Source organism: Cornus florida, unplaced genomic scaffold (genome assembly GCF_030987335.1).
Source record: "Cornus florida cultivar Cherokee Brave unplaced genomic scaffold, ASM3098733v1 CherokeeBrave_3.0.0_Hap2_Chr10, whole genome shotgun sequence".
Taxonomy (NCBI): domain Eukaryota; kingdom Viridiplantae; phylum Streptophyta; class Magnoliopsida; order Cornales; family Cornaceae; genus Cornus; species Cornus florida.
This window is the reverse complement of record NW_026775580.1, coordinates 70,395,368-70,415,479: the sequence shown is the minus strand read 5'-3', so window position 1 is coordinate 70,415,479 and position 20,112 is coordinate 70,395,368. Positions and strand designations below refer to the sequence as shown.

General features: G+C 34.0%; 1 protein-coding gene across 3 annotated transcripts; it reads left to right on the top strand.

Annotated features, from left to right (window-relative positions):
* The first annotated feature begins 12,547 nt into the window (after positions 1 to 12,547).
* On the top strand, positions 12,548 to 18,714 carry LOC132277155 (sugar transporter ERD6-like 6). Of its 3 annotated transcripts, XM_059778906.1 has the most exons (18): positions 12,549 to 12,948; positions 13,538 to 13,600; positions 13,678 to 13,767; positions 13,860 to 13,919; positions 14,019 to 14,084; positions 14,175 to 14,240; positions 14,339 to 14,414; positions 15,345 to 15,409; positions 15,493 to 15,585; positions 15,811 to 15,891; positions 15,999 to 16,083; positions 16,506 to 16,552; positions 16,664 to 16,726; positions 16,820 to 16,879; positions 17,005 to 17,070; positions 17,163 to 17,222; positions 17,960 to 18,074; positions 18,336 to 18,714. In XM_059778906.1, the coding sequence occupies exons 1-18, from the start codon at positions 12,757 to 12,759 to the stop codon at positions 18,446 to 18,448; spliced, it is 1,461 nt and encodes a 486-aa protein (XP_059634889.1). In that variant the 5' UTR covers positions 12,549 to 12,756; the 3' UTR covers positions 18,449 to 18,714. The 3 variants fall into 3 exon arrangements, with proteins under 3 accessions (XP_059634890.1, XP_059634889.1, XP_059634891.1); XM_059778907.1 differs by lacking the exon at positions 17,163 to 17,222 and having other exon boundaries at positions 12,548 to 12,948; XM_059778908.1 differs by lacking the exon at positions 13,860 to 13,919.
* Positions 18,715 to 20,112: the final 1,398 nt, after the last annotated feature.

Below are 20,112 nucleotides of genomic sequence, written 5' to 3'. Positions count from 1 at the left end.
TCGATCGATCGAACTGCATCTTAGATCGATCGAAGTGGTCTGACTCCTCCGGATACGGACAAGGCTGAGATATTTCGAAGATATTTATGGGGAAAAGGACAAAAGTGGTTGGTAGGCGTACAGCTGTGGATAAGATCAATCATTTGAATAGGACAAAATAGGGTTCGATCGATCGAAGGTGATGTTCGATCGATCGAACTTGGAATTTCAGCAAAGGCCAAGGTTGGATCTATCGAGAAGTACTGTGATCGATCATAGATGTTCGATCGATCGATCGAACTCTAAGTTGGATCGATCGAACTTTTCAGCTGCACAACTTTGATTCTTTTTTGCTCCTTGCTTTCTCCACTTTGCTCCCTCCTTTGGTTTATCTCAGGATTGCTTCAATTAAGCTCTTATTTGGCTGAGTTAGCTCAATTTTGGGATTAGTGCCTGAAAATATAAATAACATGTAATAAGTCTAAAACGGCAAAGTAAGATAGATAAAGGTACTAGAATGCTTAAGCTTAACGGGTTTAAATGCGCACTTTTCAGTGCTCATCACTAGGAATCAAGCATAGACCATCAAAGGGAAAACCTAAGCCATGGACTATCAAGGTTCTCCAACCTTATGCCATTAAAAACCATTTCATGATCTCATTTCTATTGTCACCATGAAAATACAAGCAATATGATCAAAAGAGAGAACAAGCTAAGACAAGCTTGTAAACTCAAAATAATCATTTATAGACATTATAATCCATTACAACAAGTATGGTGCTCTAAATCATGAAATGACCAAAGATTATACATTGTTATCCCAAAATAAAATCTACACTAGAACATGCTTACAAGGGAGGGCTTCATCACCTCCCTAGATGGAGAATTAGTTACCCATGGATGGACTAGAGGAAGGAAGAAGCTTAGATGCCAATCCCATTTTCGAGCTCCCCTTCTAGCCACAAAAACTCTATCTTCTCCTCTTTTCTCTCTCTAGAAAATCTTACAAAAATATATGTGATGATTGATATATGGTTCCCCCTCGCTTTTGTAGATAATATGTCTACCAAACCTCCTCAAAACAAGGCTCCACTCTCACCAAAAGACATCTCCAACCAACTCATAAAAGACGGAAATCCAAAGTTGAGGGAATCAAGGCACAAGTGGGTCTGCATGCTCTTTCAAGCGCTCAAAGAATGGGTTTCGAGCGCTCGAAGATTGCCGTGGACCATTCTGTCCTAATTTCGAGTGCTCGAAGGTTCTCCGAGCGCTCGAAAATGCATTAGAATGCATTTTCTTCTTCTTCTGCTCTAAATTCTTCTACATGGATTTAGCCTTGGCCTATTGAGAATCATTCACCCCTTTTTCATTGTAGAAGGACTTCGTAGACTTGTTTTAACAGAGTCCTCTTGGAGATTTCCGGATGCAAAAGCCCGGAATGATTTGATTTTCAACAAGCCTTCTGGGCTTCCATTTTATTCCTTTTTTGCAGACAAACCTGAAAAAATGCACAGAAACAAAGAACTGGAGAAAATATATACATATAAACCATAAATGGATTTAACTAATGCAAATAAGGGCGCTTGAATATGCAATATTTGGCGCTTATCACTTAGAACAATGGATTAATAGAGAGTGAATCTCATGGTTGTCTTGTGGATTGTGTGAGAGTGTGTATGAGGTTTGGACCTGAGGACAGGAACGACACCTATGTTAAGATCGGATCGATGATGAGAATGGCCTAGCAAACCATTTCTGCTGAATCAGTACCTCTTTAGCACGATGTTGGGTCAAAGGTCAATGATTGTTTCGTTTTGTTAGGGACAACGAGAGCATGGTATTGTGCGTCGTGTCGATGTGATAGTGTAGATTCAGGTGGTTTGTCTCGGGTGACGAAGTGTGTTAGGTAGGACCAAGTATCCAATAAAGGGTTTTACGGTACGATTGTTGATTATTGAAGATCTTGTTTTAAGGATTTATGTCTTGGGTACAAGATAATACGTTTTATTGATCTGGTGACTCATAATTATGTGATCGTTGGGAGATCTGTCGTTTAGTCATTTTGAGGTTGTTAAGTATAATGATTGCCGTACAGTGCAGTTGTAGTCACTGGTATGGATACATGATGGCGTGGCTATGCGTTAGTTAGCGAGTGTTTGGTCTGACGAGGATGTGTGGATTTGGGTTTAAGCTTGATTGTGAGATACACGGGGTTTCTTGTCGAGCGTTTTATGTATCCTTTAAAGGGTGGGTCTAGATTGGATGTTGTCATATTCAGTGGTCTGATGATTGTTCTTCTTTTGAGCTTTGGAATCTTTCATAGCAGTGTAAAGTAGACTGATGTCCGTTTTGAGTCGGGTATAGTGTAAAACGTACCAGCTAGTTTTGAGTTATGATGTGGTGATTAATGAGTACCCTCAAAGGGTGGTGAGCTTTGTGTTTTGCGGCAGTGGTATAGGATTGCCTGTGGATTTCTAATGTCAAAGGCAATAAGGTTGGTGAGTTTTTAGTTTTGCAGTTTTAAGAGGTGCTTCTTGGAAAGGTCTGTATTTGTGGGTCTCTTTCTTCTTTAAGGAGGATAGATTTCGAGGACGAAATCTTTTTAAGGAGGGTAAAATGTAATATTTTCAATTTTTGTCATTTTTCATTTCCTGGGATTGTTTCTTTGATTTTTTTTTCGGGATTAATTCCGTTTTGTCTCGTTTTGCTTGCCGGACATCGTGGGGTATGCCGGGTGTGTTTAAGTATTGATTGGGACATTTCCTTAAATTTAGGACTCTTAAAAATGCATTGATTGCCATTTCGACATTTTTCTGTCTTTCGGACCGGGAGGTCTCAGGTGGGACCCGCTACCGGGATTGTTGTGCACGGGAGTTGTGCCACGGTTTCATGCATTGTTTTATTATGCACATTTATTTGGTTAAATGATTAATATGTGGTGGTTAAATGATTGGTGTATATATATATATATATATATATATATATATATATATATATATATATATAAAATAAAGTAAGATATTTATAAAGCTAGTGGGACCCACCATTTTTATACATTTTAAAGGCCTTAAGGCCATTAACTAGATCAGTTCTCTCTCTCACTGCGTGAATCTCTCTCTCTCCCTTTTATTTATTTATTTTTTTTTTCTTTTATGCCACATCTTTCTCTTTCATTTTTCGGCCAATCGATCGAGTTTCCGGTCTTGGTTCCTTAACAAAAAACGTTCCTCTCATCGTTCTTTATCACATGGTCAAAGGGTTTATTTTTCAGAGGAGCGGTGATTATTTTACGAATTTTTGAAATTTTTGGATCTAAGGCTTTGGAGGGGGTTTTGGGCCACTTAGGTTCGGATTCCGGAGCTGAGCCTTTGGAACAGTAGAATCTTCTCGTCGACGGCTATGTTCCTACAGAACGGTTTTCTATTCTGCAGCCGTTGACTAGCGTTGACTTTTGTTGACCGGCGATTGACTGCGTTGACCGGTGTTGACTTTTCCGGTCTGGGATGTATTTTGGCTACTTTTGAGGTAGGGGTGCTCTAATTCACAATTTCTTAGGTTCTATGTAAATTTCCTTCTTAAATTGACTATAAGCATGTTTAATTTCAATTACTTTGATTATATGATTGTGGTTGATTATATGTAAAGTGGTGGATGTATGATATGTGATAAATGAGTTTATAAATTTAGTTACATCCTTGTAGTGAAGAAGCATGCATAGAAATGACAAGTTGTTTACTTTATGTCTTTCAATTGCCATGGAAATTTGATGTCATAATCATAGAAATAAATGTTTAAAATATTTTTTTACAAGTTATGATTATGATATGGGTAAAATGTATGAAGTATAGTTGTTGAATTTGACATTTGGAGTCATGAAGCATTTATGCATCCATTGGGAAAGAAAAAGGGGAAAAATATATATATATATTTTTTTAAAAAAAAAAAAACTAATGAAATTGTTTTGGGGAAAAGTTTTTTTGAAAAGTGTTTGTGAAAACCCGGACGCCTAGGAGGCGCATAGTGGTCCATGGTGTTAGTGTAGTCTAGAAGGGAGTGTGGTTAAGTTAATTAGGCCGGATGCGACGCCTTGGAAATGCTTTGTGGTCGTGGATAGTTAGTCAAACCTCCTTTCGTGACGCCTTGGAGGTGCCTTGGGTCGGATTACATTAACGGTTTGGAAGTTGAAATGGAGATGTTTCAGATAAGGGGAGCGACATGGGCATGGCATTGCACTTCATTGTCATACATGGTATACTTGTGACTTTGATGACAATTGTGGTTATATTTGACGTTCTGGTTATGGATTGTATCCTTGGTATAGTATGATTCCGTTCTCTTGATTTCTATTCTATATGTGGATTCACGGGATCATAAGAGGTGTGTCTTAGACACCTCCTACTGAGCTTATGCTCACCCCATTATTTTAACATTTTTCAGGTTTGGGAAAGGAAGTGGTGGATGGCGTTCCTCTACAGGTCTTGATAGGTTAGTAAATTGTTTGACCTATTTTGTAGCTATGACCTCATATTATTATTATTATTATTAGTATTATTATCATTATTATGTATTGACATAGGAAAGGACGGTAGTGCATTTAGTTGATCTCGAGTTCGGATAAAGACCCGGTTAGCGATTCGGACCCTCGGGTTCGGGTCGTTACATCCAACCCACAAGTGTCAACTACAAAAGAAGCTCCTAAAAGGATTAAAAATGGAATCGAGAATGTTACTAAAAAAAGATGCAAAAACAAACCAAAACAGGTTAGAGTTTTAGTTATCTTGCTTATGTATTTCAGGTTTGCATGTCTTAAATGTTATAATTTCCTTTTGAAATACAGAAGATGCATCTTAAACTTGTATTTATATTTGATATTTGTAAGAGGAAGAAAATTATCTTCGTGTGTTTGTTTCCAACGAATGAGATTAGAGCTCTATGTTAACACCACCTCCTACACAAGATTTTTGAGGTACAATATTAATTTATTAATTGTACTTTTCTTATTACTTGCATAGAATAAAAATAATGTCTTATATTAATAAGAGGGATGGAAAATGGTGTTTGATTTTTAATAATTTGAAAATTTTCAGGTTTGATCAAACAAACTTTATTTTTGTTGAGGAAAAGCTATGTTTCATCCATGAAGAAGCAGGTTTATTTTGCTATCGATAGTAATCTTTTGGGATGTGATGGACATTTGAGAAGAAGCAGGTTTATTTACATTTGATTTGATTATATGTATTAGCTTCGAAAGTTCAATTATGTTGTAATCTTTTGATCATTGATGTAAACAAACTTGATGTGAGTTGATGTTAAGGAATTATTGCAAGGCCGTTGAAATTTTAATTTATTTACTGTCAACATGTTTCAATAGTATAAATATGTTGAAACTTCAATGTTGTTTTTTTTTTTTTTCTTTTTTTTTTTTTTTTTTGTGTCGAAGGATGTTAGTATAGAAAAGGGAAAAAAAAAAAAAAAGATTTCTTTAAAAAGGTCATCTAAAAGTGGGTTTCTCAAGATAAGTAAAAAAGAAAAAAAAAAATAGCAAGTTAGCTAAGTTTTTTCCAGTACAAGTTAGAAAAGGCAACCTGGTAGAACCGGTCACAAAGTAACTTAAAAGACTATTTATAAAGTGTGTTCCATAAAATAATATAATTAGAATATAAATAAACCATTTTTGTGATTCCCAAACTTGGTTTCTAGAACCAAGAAAGTGGCTCAAAACTGACCAATTAAATCACGCGACTGATAGAAACAATCGCCTTATATTCTACTAGCAAACCTACTATGTGGGACAATAATACACATTGATAATGCCTTATATTCTACTAAATTTCGAAGAAATTTGTTAAGCTTTAAAGACTTACGTTAAAATGGGTATCATATTGAGACCATGAATGAAGGAAATGTGGAATATCTTTGCCTACTTCTAAAAATCATGTACTTAAAAAAATTTCTATTTTTTCTTCTGTGTTATACTATACAACCAACAGGACAGTTCAGTCAAATACTGTGATACACCAAAAATCTTGTGACCCAAAACTTTTTATGTTTTGGCACGATCGACTTGGTCACCCAGGGATTACAATGATGTGTCAAATTATTGAAAATTCATATGGGCACCCACTAAAGGATAAAAAAAAATTATTTTACTAAATAATCTTCTATATACCATCTGCTTGCAAGGCAAGTTGATTATTAGACCATCCCCTTCAACAGTCATTGTTGAATCTCCCACCTTTTTATAACGAATTTACGGGGATATATGTGGGTCGATTCATCCACCCTGCAGACCATTTCGTTATTTTATGGTCTTAATTGATGCCTCAACACGGTGGTCACATGTTTGTTTGTTTTCTACTCGTAATGTTGTATTTGCTAGACTCTTTGTTCAAATTATCAAATTGTGGGCACATATTTCTGATTATCGAATTAAGACAATCCGTCTTGATAATGCCGCTGAATTTTCTTCTCAAACTTTTGATAACTATTGCATGTCAGTTAGAATTAATGTTGAATATCCTGTTGCACACACTCATACTCAAAAATGGTTTGGCATAATCTTTTATTAAAAAACTTTAATTAATTAGTCGACCTTCACTTATGCAAACAAAATTACCTGTTTCTGTTTTGGGACATGTCATATTACATGTTGCATCATTAGTTCACATACGACCAACTGTTTACCATAAATTTTCACCATCACTACTTGTGTTTGGACAACAACCAAATATCTCTCATATACGAGTTTTTTGATGTGCCGTATATGTTCCTATTGTACCGCCACAATGCACTAAAATGGGTCATCAACGTTGACTTGAAATATATATTTGTTTTGATTCTCTTTCTATCATTAGATATCTTAAACCTCCAATAGGTGATATATTTAAAGCATAATTTGCTGACTGTCATTTTGATGAGGCTGTTTTCCCACTATTAGGGGGAGAAAAGAAAATTTCTAAAAGGCATAATGAGATCACTTAGAATGCCTTAACATTATCTCAATTTGATTCTCGCACAAATCAATGTGAAAAAGAAGTTCAGAAGATTATTCATTTGTAAAATGTTGCAAATTAATTACCTGATACATTTTCTGATACAAAGAAAGTAATAAAATTACATATTCCAGCTACAAATGTTTCAGCAAAAATTGATGTCCCTGTGGAACAATATGTCAATGTTATAGCAAATGCATCTAAAATACACCTAAAGCGTGGAAGACCAATTGGTGCAAAAGATGTTGTTCCTCGCAAGACGAAAACACAAAGAAAAGTTGTTACTCCAGAATAGGCCACAAAAGAGCAATAGAAATTATTGATAAATCTGGAATTATAGTCCTTGATGAGGCCCATGTATCTAAAATTGATGAAATGATAAGCCTTAATGAGGAAAGACAGTAAATGATAATAATGTGACCATTGATGAGGCACATACCCTTGATAAGGCAATGGTACCTGAAAATGATGAGATCTCACTAAATTATGAATTAAGATGGAATAGAAATGAAATTATTGTCAACAACATATTCTCATATTTCGTTACTCTTGATATTGAAAATGAGGATCCAAAACCTCGAAACGTCGAAGAATGTCGACGAAGAAATGATTGGCCAAAATGGAAAGAAACAATATGGGCAGAGCTAAATTCATTAACTAAATGAGAAGTATTTGGACCAGTCATCCAAACATCCGAGGGTGTTGAGCCTGTTGGATTTAAATGGGAATTTGTACGCAAATGTAATGAGAAAAATAAAATTGTGAGATACGAAGCACGATTGGTAGCTCAGAGTTTCTCATAGAGATCTGGTATTGATTATGATTAAACATACTCTCCGGTAATAGATGCAAACACTTTTAGATTCATAATACATTTGGTAGTCACAGAAAAATTGCTTATGCATTTAATGGACGTGGTAACGGCATACTTATATAGATCACTAGATAATGATATTTACATGAAGCTTTCTGATGGTTTCAAAATGTTAGAAACAAAACCACGTAGTATGTACTCAATAAAATTACAACGATCTTTGTATGGATTGAAGCAATTTGGGCGCATGTGGTACAATCTCCTTAGTGAGTACTTAATAAAAGAAGGGTATGTGAATAGTCATCTTTGTCCATGCATTTTAATTAAGAAAACAGAATCTGGTTTTACTATTGTTGCAGTATATGTTGATGATTTGAATCTGGTGGGAACCTTTAAAGAACTCTTAAAAATTGCCACTTATTTAAAGAAAGAATTTAAGATGAAAAATCTCGGAAAGACAACTTTTTGTCTGGGACTGCAAATTGAACATTTATCAAGAGGAACCCACATCCACCTGTCAACATATATAGAGAAGGTTTTGAAGCATTTTTATATGGATAAAGGCCATCCCTTAAGCTCACAAATGGTTGTCCGATCACTTGAAGTTAAGAAAGATCCTTTTCGACCTCTAGAAAATGATGAGAAACTCCTTGGTCCTGAAGTACCATATCTTAGTGTAATTGGTGCTCTTATGGATCTTGCAAATTATACACCAGTCAACTTAATAGTAAGATACAGTTCTACACCAACTCGTAGACATTGGAATGAAGTTAAACACATATTGTGATATTTTCATGGAATAATTGATATGGGATTGTTTTATTCAAAAGAATAAAAAATCCCAATTAATTGGATATGCAGATGCTGGTTATCTCTCTGACCCACATCAAGCTCAATCACAAACAGGGTATATGTTTACTTGTGGTGACACTGCTATCTCATGGCGCTCTATAAAGTAGACAATGATTGCCACTTCTTCAAATCATTCTGAGATACTAGCAATTCATTAGGCCAGCAGGAAATCCATTTGGTTGTGATCCATAATCCAACACATTAGAACAACATGTGACCTCTCATCAATAACAGATAGCCTCACAATATTATATGAAGATAACGTTACATGCATTGGACAGATGACAAAGGGTTATATCAAAAGTGATAGGACGAAACATCTCACCAAATTTCTTTTACGCATATGAACGCCAAAAGAATAGTGAAATTGATATTAAGCAAATAAGTTTATGTGAAAATTTAGCAGACCTGTTCACTAAGGCACTGCCAACCACGACGTTCAAAAAATTGGTACACAATATTGGGATGCGACAACTTAAAGATCTTTGGCATTAATGAGGGGGAGTACTTAATTGAAATGGTATTGACATATACTGCATGTACTCTTTTTCCATCGCAAAGTTTTTATCCCGTTGGGTTTTCCTAGCAAGGTTTTAATGAGGTAGTTCTAACCTATGCATTACTCTTTTTTGACACACAAGAATAATGTACTATTTTTCCTTCATTAAATTTTTATCCCACTGGATTTTTCTTAGTAAGGTTTTAACGAGACATATTCTTAGTGTTGTATAGTGGATCTCAAGGGGGAGTATTGTAGAAGTGGGCTCCACTATATTTGATTCATATAAGTGCAAGTTGGAAATGCAGAGATAAATGTGAGGCGGTGATTGCTGATGTGGAAGAATTGTGTTGGTCTACTTATGTGTGTCCATGCAGGGGCGGAGCCAATTAAGGCCCAGAGGAGGCACGTGCCCCTCCTCACTTTGCTCCAACTTACTATACATGGATACATATTTTTGGTATATATATATACTTACATGGTAATTTTAAATAGTGCCCCCCCTCAAAATTTTAAATTCTTTTAATTTCCTTTTGAAAAAAAAAAAAAAAAAAATTACATATATCCCTTCTTTGAATATACAATATATTTTTCCTTTTCTAATTTTTGTTTCCTTTTTCAAAAAATTTCTTTTTTCACTTATGTTTAATTATGTATTTTTCTATTTTTTAAAACTTATTTCTTTTTATCAATGACATTTATGATTGTATTTAATTAAAATATTATTAATTAATATTTTGATTCTTATATTTGTAACTATATTTTTTTTACGGTATTTATTTAATATATTATTTTACAACTATTTTTTTCTTATTTGCTTTTTGGATTTAAAAAAATTATATTGTCATATTTATTAAAAAAAAAAAAAATTAACAAGTGTATTGTGCTCCCTCTGAAATAAAATTCTGACTCCGCCCCTGTGTCCATGCCATTAGCTCAATGATGTATATGCCATGCAATTGATTGGTTACTAAGCAGTTATAGGCGATGACTATTGACTTTATATATATATGTGTGTGTGTGTGGTTGAGGGTCATGTAGAGTGTAACTTTCAGCTTGTGAATAAATAAAGTTCTCTCTTCTGGTATCTTTTCTTATATTCACAACAACAAGAAGATTAATTAATGAGATAAAAATAATAAGAAATGTGATATTTTGTAAGAAGATTAATGTAATTGACTAAAGAGTAAATAATATGTACGATTAAAAATACTAAAAATTTCTTATGTTTGAGAAAATACAAAGGCATTATATTTAGTTTAAATTTTTTTAATATATTTTTTTATGTTTTGAAAATGAGTAATCCTTTATCTTGTGATCTTTGATGCTTTAAGGTTGCAGGATAAATCTCATATATGCGTAATCAACTGTAAATTATATATATAATTTAAACTCTAATATTTTTTCACTTTGTGAAAATGAAATTCAAAATGTTTGAGTCTATCATTCGCCTTAAAAAGACTCGTTAGACTCAAGTCACTCAACCTAAGATGAGAGAACAAAAAAGTTATATTCACACTTACAAAATATTCCACTTAACCTCTATATCACACTAGAAAATATTCCACTTAATCTCTCCCCTAGAATATAAAAGGATAGTAATAGTATTTCAGTTTTGAAATGTGCTAACACATTTTGGTTCTTACAAGGGAAAACTATACTTAAGTAGACTTAGGAGCCCTAAATAACAAATCAATCTATTTTAAAAGTTAATTTTTTAATTTGACTGAGTTAAGCAAAATAATTACATATGTATTGAAAATTATTATTTAGGTCCAAAATATCCTCCAAATTCTTATTTTAAAATACCAAATTATCCTTCATAAATCAATATTTGTTTCAATCAAAAAATTTAAAAAAAAAAAAAAAAAACAAGATTTTCTAGTTAAGTTTCAACTTGGAGGCATTTTTGCATGTGATATATATATTACCAAAAATAAATAAAATAGAAAAAAACCTATATATATTTATATAGAAAAAATTTTGTGCATTTAACAACAGTATCTCCTAATCTATATCGGTTCAAACTTATAATGTCTATTTAGAAATGTACAAATAATTTAGTAAAAATTCATTATATATATAGATTTTTTTTTCTCGGTAAGTGAAAATTCATTATATATATATATATATATATATATAAATTTTTCTGTGCACATAACTTTAACCATATTTCCTAATTCATACCAATAAATTACTAATTAAAATCAAAAAATTATCTCTAACCCCTCAACTTTAAAATCATTTTCAAATTGGTTTATATAATTATAACATTTTTAATCCTCGAATGAAGGAAACCAGCTGAGAAGATCCAAATCATTTTTATTTTTTTTTTTAAATTATTATTATTATATTTTTTTCTTCCTTTCCGTGTATATATAGTAGGTATGGGTAAATAATTCGTGAATCTAATACGGTTCGATTCGTGCAGATTGAATCGGATTACTACATCCATGGATCAGTGACGGCTTTAAAAAAAATCGTAATTCACGAATCTGATTACGAATTGAGTTGTTAAAAATCCGATCCGATCCAATACGATCCATGAAATATATATATATATATATATATATATATATATAATATTAATTATTTAATGATAATTTAATGAATTCTAAGGATGTATTAGTTAATAATTCTTTAAATATATGAATTAATATAAATAAATTAAAATGTTATGATATTGTTAAAACTTAAAAGACAAATAAATAATAAATAATATTAATTATAAAAATAAAAAATAATGATAATACTCACTCTGTCCCAAAATAAATGTCATACTTTCTTTTTTTATCTGTCCCAAAATAATAGTTCATTTTCCTTTTTCAAATAATATATTTGCACATCTTTCCATATTATATCCTTTGAGTTTAAAATTTTAAACTTGACTATTCAAAATTTAAAAAGGCAAGTTAGTAATTTTCTAGACCATGTCCCACATCTCCTCTTAAAAATTACTACTCTCCATAAGTGATATTTAAATTGAGACGGAGGAAGTAATAATGAATCATTTAGATAAAACTTAAATTGAGACGGAGGGAGAATCATTTATATAAAATCTAATCAATTCTATCGATTTGTTATTATCAGCGGGATAACGAATGGGTGGCGGATTAAGATTTGTCTAAACCGTTAGGAGTAAATTGGATTAAGACGGATCGGTGATGGAGTAAAATTTGTCTAATCCATTATAAATGAATTGGATTAAGATTAAAGCGACCACAATAGTATCGGAAATACGCGTGTGCTACCCGTGATATTTCCACTGTTATCCTACAGACGAGAAAATATTAAATACGGTATGTAACGGGATTTGGACAATTTAACAACTGTCAGTCACATGACCCACAAGACGATGACTCACTGGCTAGGCTACCAAAATTAATATACTGCCATTTCCACACCAACCCCTCTCTCTAGCTAGCTTAGCTAGCACATTCTCGCTCTAAAAACCCGCTCTTGACTTTCTCTCATCGGCAATTCAACAACAGCGGAGACGGAGAGGTAAGACAGCGAGACGTTGTAGTAGTATATGAATATAATATAAATAAGATCACTTCTTTCTCAGTGAGACAGTGACTGCTTGTAGTTGGAAGAAGAAGTTCTAGAGAGAGAGAGAAATGAGTTTCAGAGACGAAAATGAAGATGGGAGGGATCTTAAAAAACCTTTTCTTCACACGGGTAGTTGGTACCGAATGGGTTCCAGGCAGTCCAGTGTGATGGGCTCCTCTCAGGTCATTCGTGAAAGCTCAATCTCTGTTCTCGCTTGTGTTCTAATCGTCGCATTGGGTCCTATCCAGTTCGGTTTCACTGTAAGATCTTTCTTCTTTCAATCTTTCAATCTTTCTTAGGTTGCCAATAAACTCAGAAAAAACCCATAAATCAGAAACCCATAAATTCAATTGATCGAAAATCAGAAACCCATAACTTCACTTGTCATAAACAAACATTAGTTCTTCGATTCTAATGAAACTAAGGCTCCATTTGGATTGAACGAATTGAAATGAATGGATTTGTGTTCATAAATTTAGAGTGAGTAATTGCGTTTTGAGTTTTAACAAAGATTTGGAAGGCTTGTATTGTGTGTGTGGATTTCGAATAACAGGATGGAAGTAGTAATTTGAAATTCATGCCGGTCTAATACCCTTTTGGGTTTTGGGATCCAACTTCAATAAACAATATTTTGTTTAAGGTCAAAACCATTCATATATCCTAATGGAGCCTAAAAGTTGAGGGAAAATGACATACTTGAAATTTTCAATTTTCATTATTTTATTAGCAGCCAAACAGATCCTTGTATATTTCTCGATGTTCTGTATTGCAATTATATGTTTCTTGATAATCTCTAGCTGCCTTATATTTTTATATTTGTGTAATGAATAATTTTGACCTTCTTTCCAGTGTGGGTATTCTTCACAAACGCAATCTGCTATCACAGAGGACCTTGCACTTACGGTATCTGAGGTATGAAATGAATCTTGTTGCCTTGATTTCATATGGCTTTGATTCGGTACTATTTCTAACTCAAACTGTGGGATCAGTTCTCTTTATTCGGTTCTTTAGCAAATGTGGGTGCAATGGTTGGTGCCATAGCTAGTGGTCAGATTGCTGAGTATATTGGGCGGAAAGGGGTAAGAGTGTTTCATTGATTCATTTTTCTCACTAGGTTTCCGCTTGTTTTAATTTGCACAAGTAAGCTCTACTTTATTCTCTTATGCTGCAGTCTTTGATGATCGCAGCCATTCCTAACATAATTGGTTGGCTTGCTGTATCATTTTCAAGAGTGAGTTCTTCTAATTATCTATCTTTTGATACCAATTCATGCCTCTGTAAGGCGACCTGGAACCTCTACTTATGTCATAGTAATTGTTATTTTGCTTAGGATGTTTCGTTTCTGTACATGGGAAGGTTGTTGGAAGGATTTGGTGTGGGAATAATATCTTACACAGTAAGTATTAAAACCGCATGTGGTTGCTCTAGAAAATAATTGAGCATGAGAAATCTCTTAATAGGATTTATCTTGTTTTTGTAATTGTAGGTGCCTGTATATATAGCTGAGATAGCTCCTCAAAACTTGAGAGGGGGGCTGGGTTCTGTGAACCAGGTCTGTTGCTTAATAGCCTATTCTTATCCTGTATTTGTGGTGTTACAAACTTTAATTCACTGGCCAATGAGTTGACTTATAGTATTTTTGTGGTGAAGCTCTCTGTCACAATTGGAATACTGCTGGCTTATGTGCTGGGTCTTTTTGTTAATTGGAGAGCACTTGCAGTTCTTGGTAATCTTCTAAAAGACTCAGTTTAGTCTCTTAATACTAATGGATATAATTCTGTTATATGAATTTTTCTTATCCGGATGAGGCAATCTCTGCAGTTTCCTTTAACATCCCCCAGCACACTTTTTGAAATCAATCTTTATAAGAATTTCTCTACAGTGGTAACTCTGCGTAGCTTGATGTTCTTTACTTATTTGTTAATAAGTGAGGGTTGAACTAAAGATGTTATGTAGGGATCTTCATGATGACAAAATTCAGAAAGGACAGTGGTTGACTTTCTAAATGTGCCCGGGATAAGAAGTTTCAATGTCATGTATTAATCTGTCCAAGAGAGCGCAAAATGAAGTTTGTTTCAGTGCTCATTTAGTAAAGAGAATTTCTCAACCCAGGTTTCTCATTGTTTGCCTTAATTACGTTCCAGTTTAAACCTGATTAAAATTAATTTCTTATATTGGCTCTAGCTTTGCAAGACAGCAAGGTCAAGTTGGGTTGAGATTTTTCTTTTTAATCATTCTTTCATTTTTATATTTTTTTGTTTTTGTTCTATATTTGGGGGGAAGGGGTTGGGGTGAGGACTACAAAGGAAGAGATACATATATAGGCACAGGCATATAGATGAGAAGAGAAGAGGGAAGAAGAGGGAAGGAAAGTTTAAAGGGATGGTTTTGTCTTAAACATATTTGGGTCTTAATGTTCGTCGCGAAAATTGAAAAAAAAAAAAGAAATAAGTAAAGGAAGGAATTTTTTTAAGGTTTATCAAGATTGACAATAACTGTCCCATATATTAGCTAAAACTGCAGCATATACTGAATGCAGGAGCCTAACTGCATCACACCTGACAATTTAACTCATCAGACTAAGAAACCATTGTAAAACTTGAACTGATGGCTCAATGGAGCTATTCATGAAACAAAATCCATCTTTCTTTCGCAGGAATTTTACCATGTCTAGCATTGATACCTGGCTTATTTTTTATTCCAGAATCTCCTCGGTGGCTGGTAAGCTTTAGTTTGCTCCCATGTTCATTGTTTATCTTTTTGTTATAGACACTATTCAAGCAAATTTTCTTCACTAACTCCAGGCAAAAATGGGGAAGACGGAAGATTTTGAAACTTCTTTGCAAGTTCTCCGGGGGTTTGATGCTGATATTTCCACTGAAGTAAATGAAATTAAGGTAAAACTCATTGATTAAATGGTATTGAAATACCACCACTTAAACTGCTTCAACTCAACTGCATTTAGAACAATGTAATATGCGCCACTTGTACACATTTTCCTGCTAAAAATTTCCATGTATGAACTAGTGTCTTTATGATCCCTTTCTACGATTTACACTTCACAATGGTTGTTTTCCTTGCGTTTTGTAGATGTTCTTATTGAAAAATTTTGGAATGTGCAGAGGTCCGTAGCATCAAGCAGCAGAAGAGCTACAATCCAATTTTCAGACCTTAAACAAAGAAGATATTGGTTTCCACTTATGGTATTAACTGTTGCAGCTTTAGTTTTCTTACATTTGTGTTATGCTTTCATTCTTGAACCTAACAAATCAACAGGACTAGTTGCTCTGTGTCATCTTATGTCCTGCAGATAGGAATTGGATTGCTTGTCCTGCAACAGCTAACTGGAACTAATGCTGTTCTCTTCTATTCCAGTACCATTTTTGAAACTGCTGGTAAGTATAAACTGGTTAGTTAGCTCATGCATCTACATTTTTGGGTAAGGTGACCTGAATCATGAAAGTATCATATTGCAGTCTACTTTCTCACTTTCTTTTGACCACTTGGAGTATCGTGTTTGTAAATTTTCCTCTAGTGTTGGACATGCAATTGAAACTGCATTCTTATTGGTTATGGTTGTGTCATCAGAAGATTGGAGCAAAACTTTGTGAAATTGCTAGTTGCTTCTAGCTACTATTTTTGTTTCTCTTGTAAATGGTAGTCTTTTGTTACACTGGTATTGTTGAACAAATTAACATCTTATCCTGATTCAATATTGACAACATGCTGGTTATATATTTTACTCTCACGTAGATTGTGTGTTGATTTTTTCTGTTAAAGTTTGATGGCTTTAATCAGTTGCCTTAAATTTGAACAGGGATTTCATCAAGTAATATTGCTACTTGTGGGCTTGGTGCTGTCCAGGTAAGGCTTATTATTTGAAAAACCATTTCCTCGAGTCCAATACAAATTCTAATATTGCTTGAGAATTTTTTTTTTTCTCAAATCGTCAACAACAATTTATGTACTATTTAGGTCATTGCAACTGCAGTTGCTACATGGTTGGTTGACAAAACAGGCCGTAGACTTCTGCTCATTGTGAGTTTGTGCAGAATAATCTTCTGTTATGTTCTGTAAGTCATTATGTCATTTGTCTAAAGAAAATGGAAAATGTTGGATCTTTTGTTGCAGGTGTCCTCCTGTGGAATGACTCTTAGTCTCCTAGTCGTCTCGGTTTCCTTCTTTTTGAAGGTAGTATCTCAATGTAGTTTGCTAATCAGCATTACTTATGGAAACCAATATTCAAAGATTTATGATTTCTTCTGTGAATAGCACTCCTTAAAGATTTTTTGCTTACATTTTAAACTCAATTTCAGGACTTTGTATCTGATGATTCTACCTTCTATAATGTATTGAGCATCCTGTCGGTAGTTGGAGTTGTGGTATGTCTTTATAACCATTACACGAATATGTGGTGATTTTTATTGATTTTTTCTTGCTCATGTATCCTTGTTTTTCTGACTCTTCTTATCAGAGCATGATAATTGCCTTTTCTCTTGCAATGGGACCGATTCCTTGGCTTATAATGTCTGAGGTACCCATATTTGAATTACAATGTAACTTCAAATATTTTCAGTGAATTTGCTCTCTTGATCAAAATAACCGCAGCTAAATGTCAAATATTTTTCCACTCTCTCTCCCCACCACTTTTATTTATTTCCTTTCTTGCTGGGACTTGCACCACCTGTTAACAAATTGCTAACTTTCCAATACCTCATCTTCTAGTAAGAACTCTTTCCAAATGGCAAGTTCTCCATAATTCAAAACCTGCAATAGGTTTGTTCTTAGGAAGTTGAGTCCTGAAATCAGAGGTCTGAACTCCATGTTATGATAACCATGGCTAAATTTCTTACGTATAAGTTTCAAGCTCTTTACTTAATACGTATCGTGTTTGTATTTGTATTCCATTAGCAACTAGTTGCAGAAGGTTTTATTTTGAATGCTCAGCTCCCATTTTCGAAATCACACCTTTAAATGTCTCTTACATGTAATCATGTATTTGCCATTACCTACTCATCGTCTAATAGGAACCATGCAGCTGTTTGTAACAAAATTTATTGCACGAATTCATGTCTCTTATATATAATCATGTGTTTGCCATTACCTACCCATCTTCTAATTGGAACCATGCAGCTGTTTGTAAGAAAATTTATTGCACGAAGTCACTTCATAAGTTGCATCTGCTATGAAACGCCAATTCATTCCAGAATTTGAGCTTAGCTTTCTGCAATTAACCCTGTGGCTCATGCCTTCTTGTACCTGTCAATGCAGATTCTCCCAGTACAAATTAAAGGCCTTGCTGGAAGTGTAGCAACTCTAGCAAACTGGTTCTTTTCTTGGCTAATTACGATGACTGCAAATTTGCTTTTGACTTGGAGCGCCGGAGGTCTCTCTCTCTCTTTCTCTCTCTCTATGCATACATACATAGATTGATATACGACATCACACGCGTGCACACTCCACACAAACATGCACCCACACTTGCTCACACCAAGAGTACAAGCTGTGCAATGTGCAAGGTCATACTGATGCTTTGGGTGTTAAATGCGGAGTTTTGACATTTGAGTTGTTGATTGATAGATTTATCTTATTATGAGTATCATCATTTTTATCGGTTTCTGACTAATTAGTTCTTCATCTTTAACAGGAACCTTTTTTCTTTACATGCTTATGTGCGCTTTCACCGTCGTGTTTGTGACCATTTGGGTGCCTGAGACAAAGGGCAAAACCTTGGAAGAAATTCAGTGGTCCTTCAGATAATTTTTTCCCCCACCTTAAACTAAATTTGTCCTTTTTTTTTTTTTTTTTTTGCCCTTTTCTTTTCCATTTTGTCATGATGTTGTCATCATCGGTGTTGGAAGAAGTGAATTTTTGCATTTCCAATTTTGCAATATCGACACGGAGTACACACGATCTTTTTTCCCAGTGCCTTGAGTTCCTATGCTTGTATTGTTGATCGGCTTTACGAATTCTTTGTATGAATACTGGAATAATGTATGTCCAACTCTAGTTGTAATGAATTTTGAGATGAATGCTATAACTAGGGTTCCAAGTTGGGCAGGCTCAATCCAGCCGGTCCCAATCCAAACTCAACTCGAAGTTGGGTTGGGCTGGGCCAACCCGATGTCACCCCAGCTTTGGGCTTTCAACCCAAATCCAAAAAAAAAAATCGGACAGGGCGAGTTGACCCATTCAACCCGTCTTCTTTTTTTTTTTTGTAAATATGAATTTTAGTAACAAGCGACGTAGGAATCACTTAAATTTTATTTTTGAAATTCATTCCTGTAAGAATATATAAATTGTGTTATTACATGTGCTTAATTGAAAAATAACTTAAATTATTGAGATAATACTAAAATGAGTTATTAAACAGCAATTAATTTAATTAGGTTTCACCACTCTTTGATCACCGGCCCTGGTTCTGAAGTGATACTACGTATATATGCTTACATATTATGCATAAATATTTGTGTATATATGTAGGGCCTGACCTATATATATATATATATATTGATACAGGGACCATCGCCGTCTCAAACCTTTTTAAAAAATCCTATTTATAAAGATCTAAAATAGTTGAAATTAAATATCAGGGCCGACCTTTAAGCTTTACTTTTAGAAATCCATGTTTATTAAAAAAAAAAGAAAAATGCTAATATAAACCATAATTTTTTATCTTCTCCTTATATTATTTTTATTTTATTTTATTTTTTTCTTTAGATTTAAATACATATTATATGTTAAATTTAGATATATATTTTTATGCACGGACCGCATGTCCGCATGGTTATAACAATAGTATAATATAATTTATTTATTCTTAAAATTTTACTTTCATACTACTAGTTCGTCCTCCTAAATATAAATTTCACAGTCGCCCTTGCATATATGTTGTGTATATTTATACATATACCTTTACATTTATATACCCATTCAGGAATTAATTTAAATGTTGGCTTGGGATGGGGAGTGCCGGCAGCAGAATTGTAGCTTATTCCATTATTCATATTAACAAATATATTATGTCTAAGTGATGCAATTTTTAATCATTGTACGATTAACAGCAATGTTGATTTAAAAAAAAAAAAAAAAAAAAAATCCCAACGGATTTGGAAGTTTTAAAAATAAAAAATAAAAAATAATTTGGGTTTTGGAACCCGAGCCCGACCCAAACATGGTTGGGTTTTGAGAAAACCCAATCCGATTTGAGCCAATTTGTGAATTTCAAAGCCCAAGTTCCAAAAGTTTTGGGTTGAGTTCAGGTTGGGCCAGGTTGGCCCGCCCAAGTTGTACCCCTAGTGTTACAAGGGGAGACTTGTCTCACATCGAATCCAGATGGGAAGTGACATGGGTATAAATGGGTAGGTATGCAACATTACCCAACAGTTTGAGCTTTTGGGTAAATGGGTAAGAGCCCACCCTCT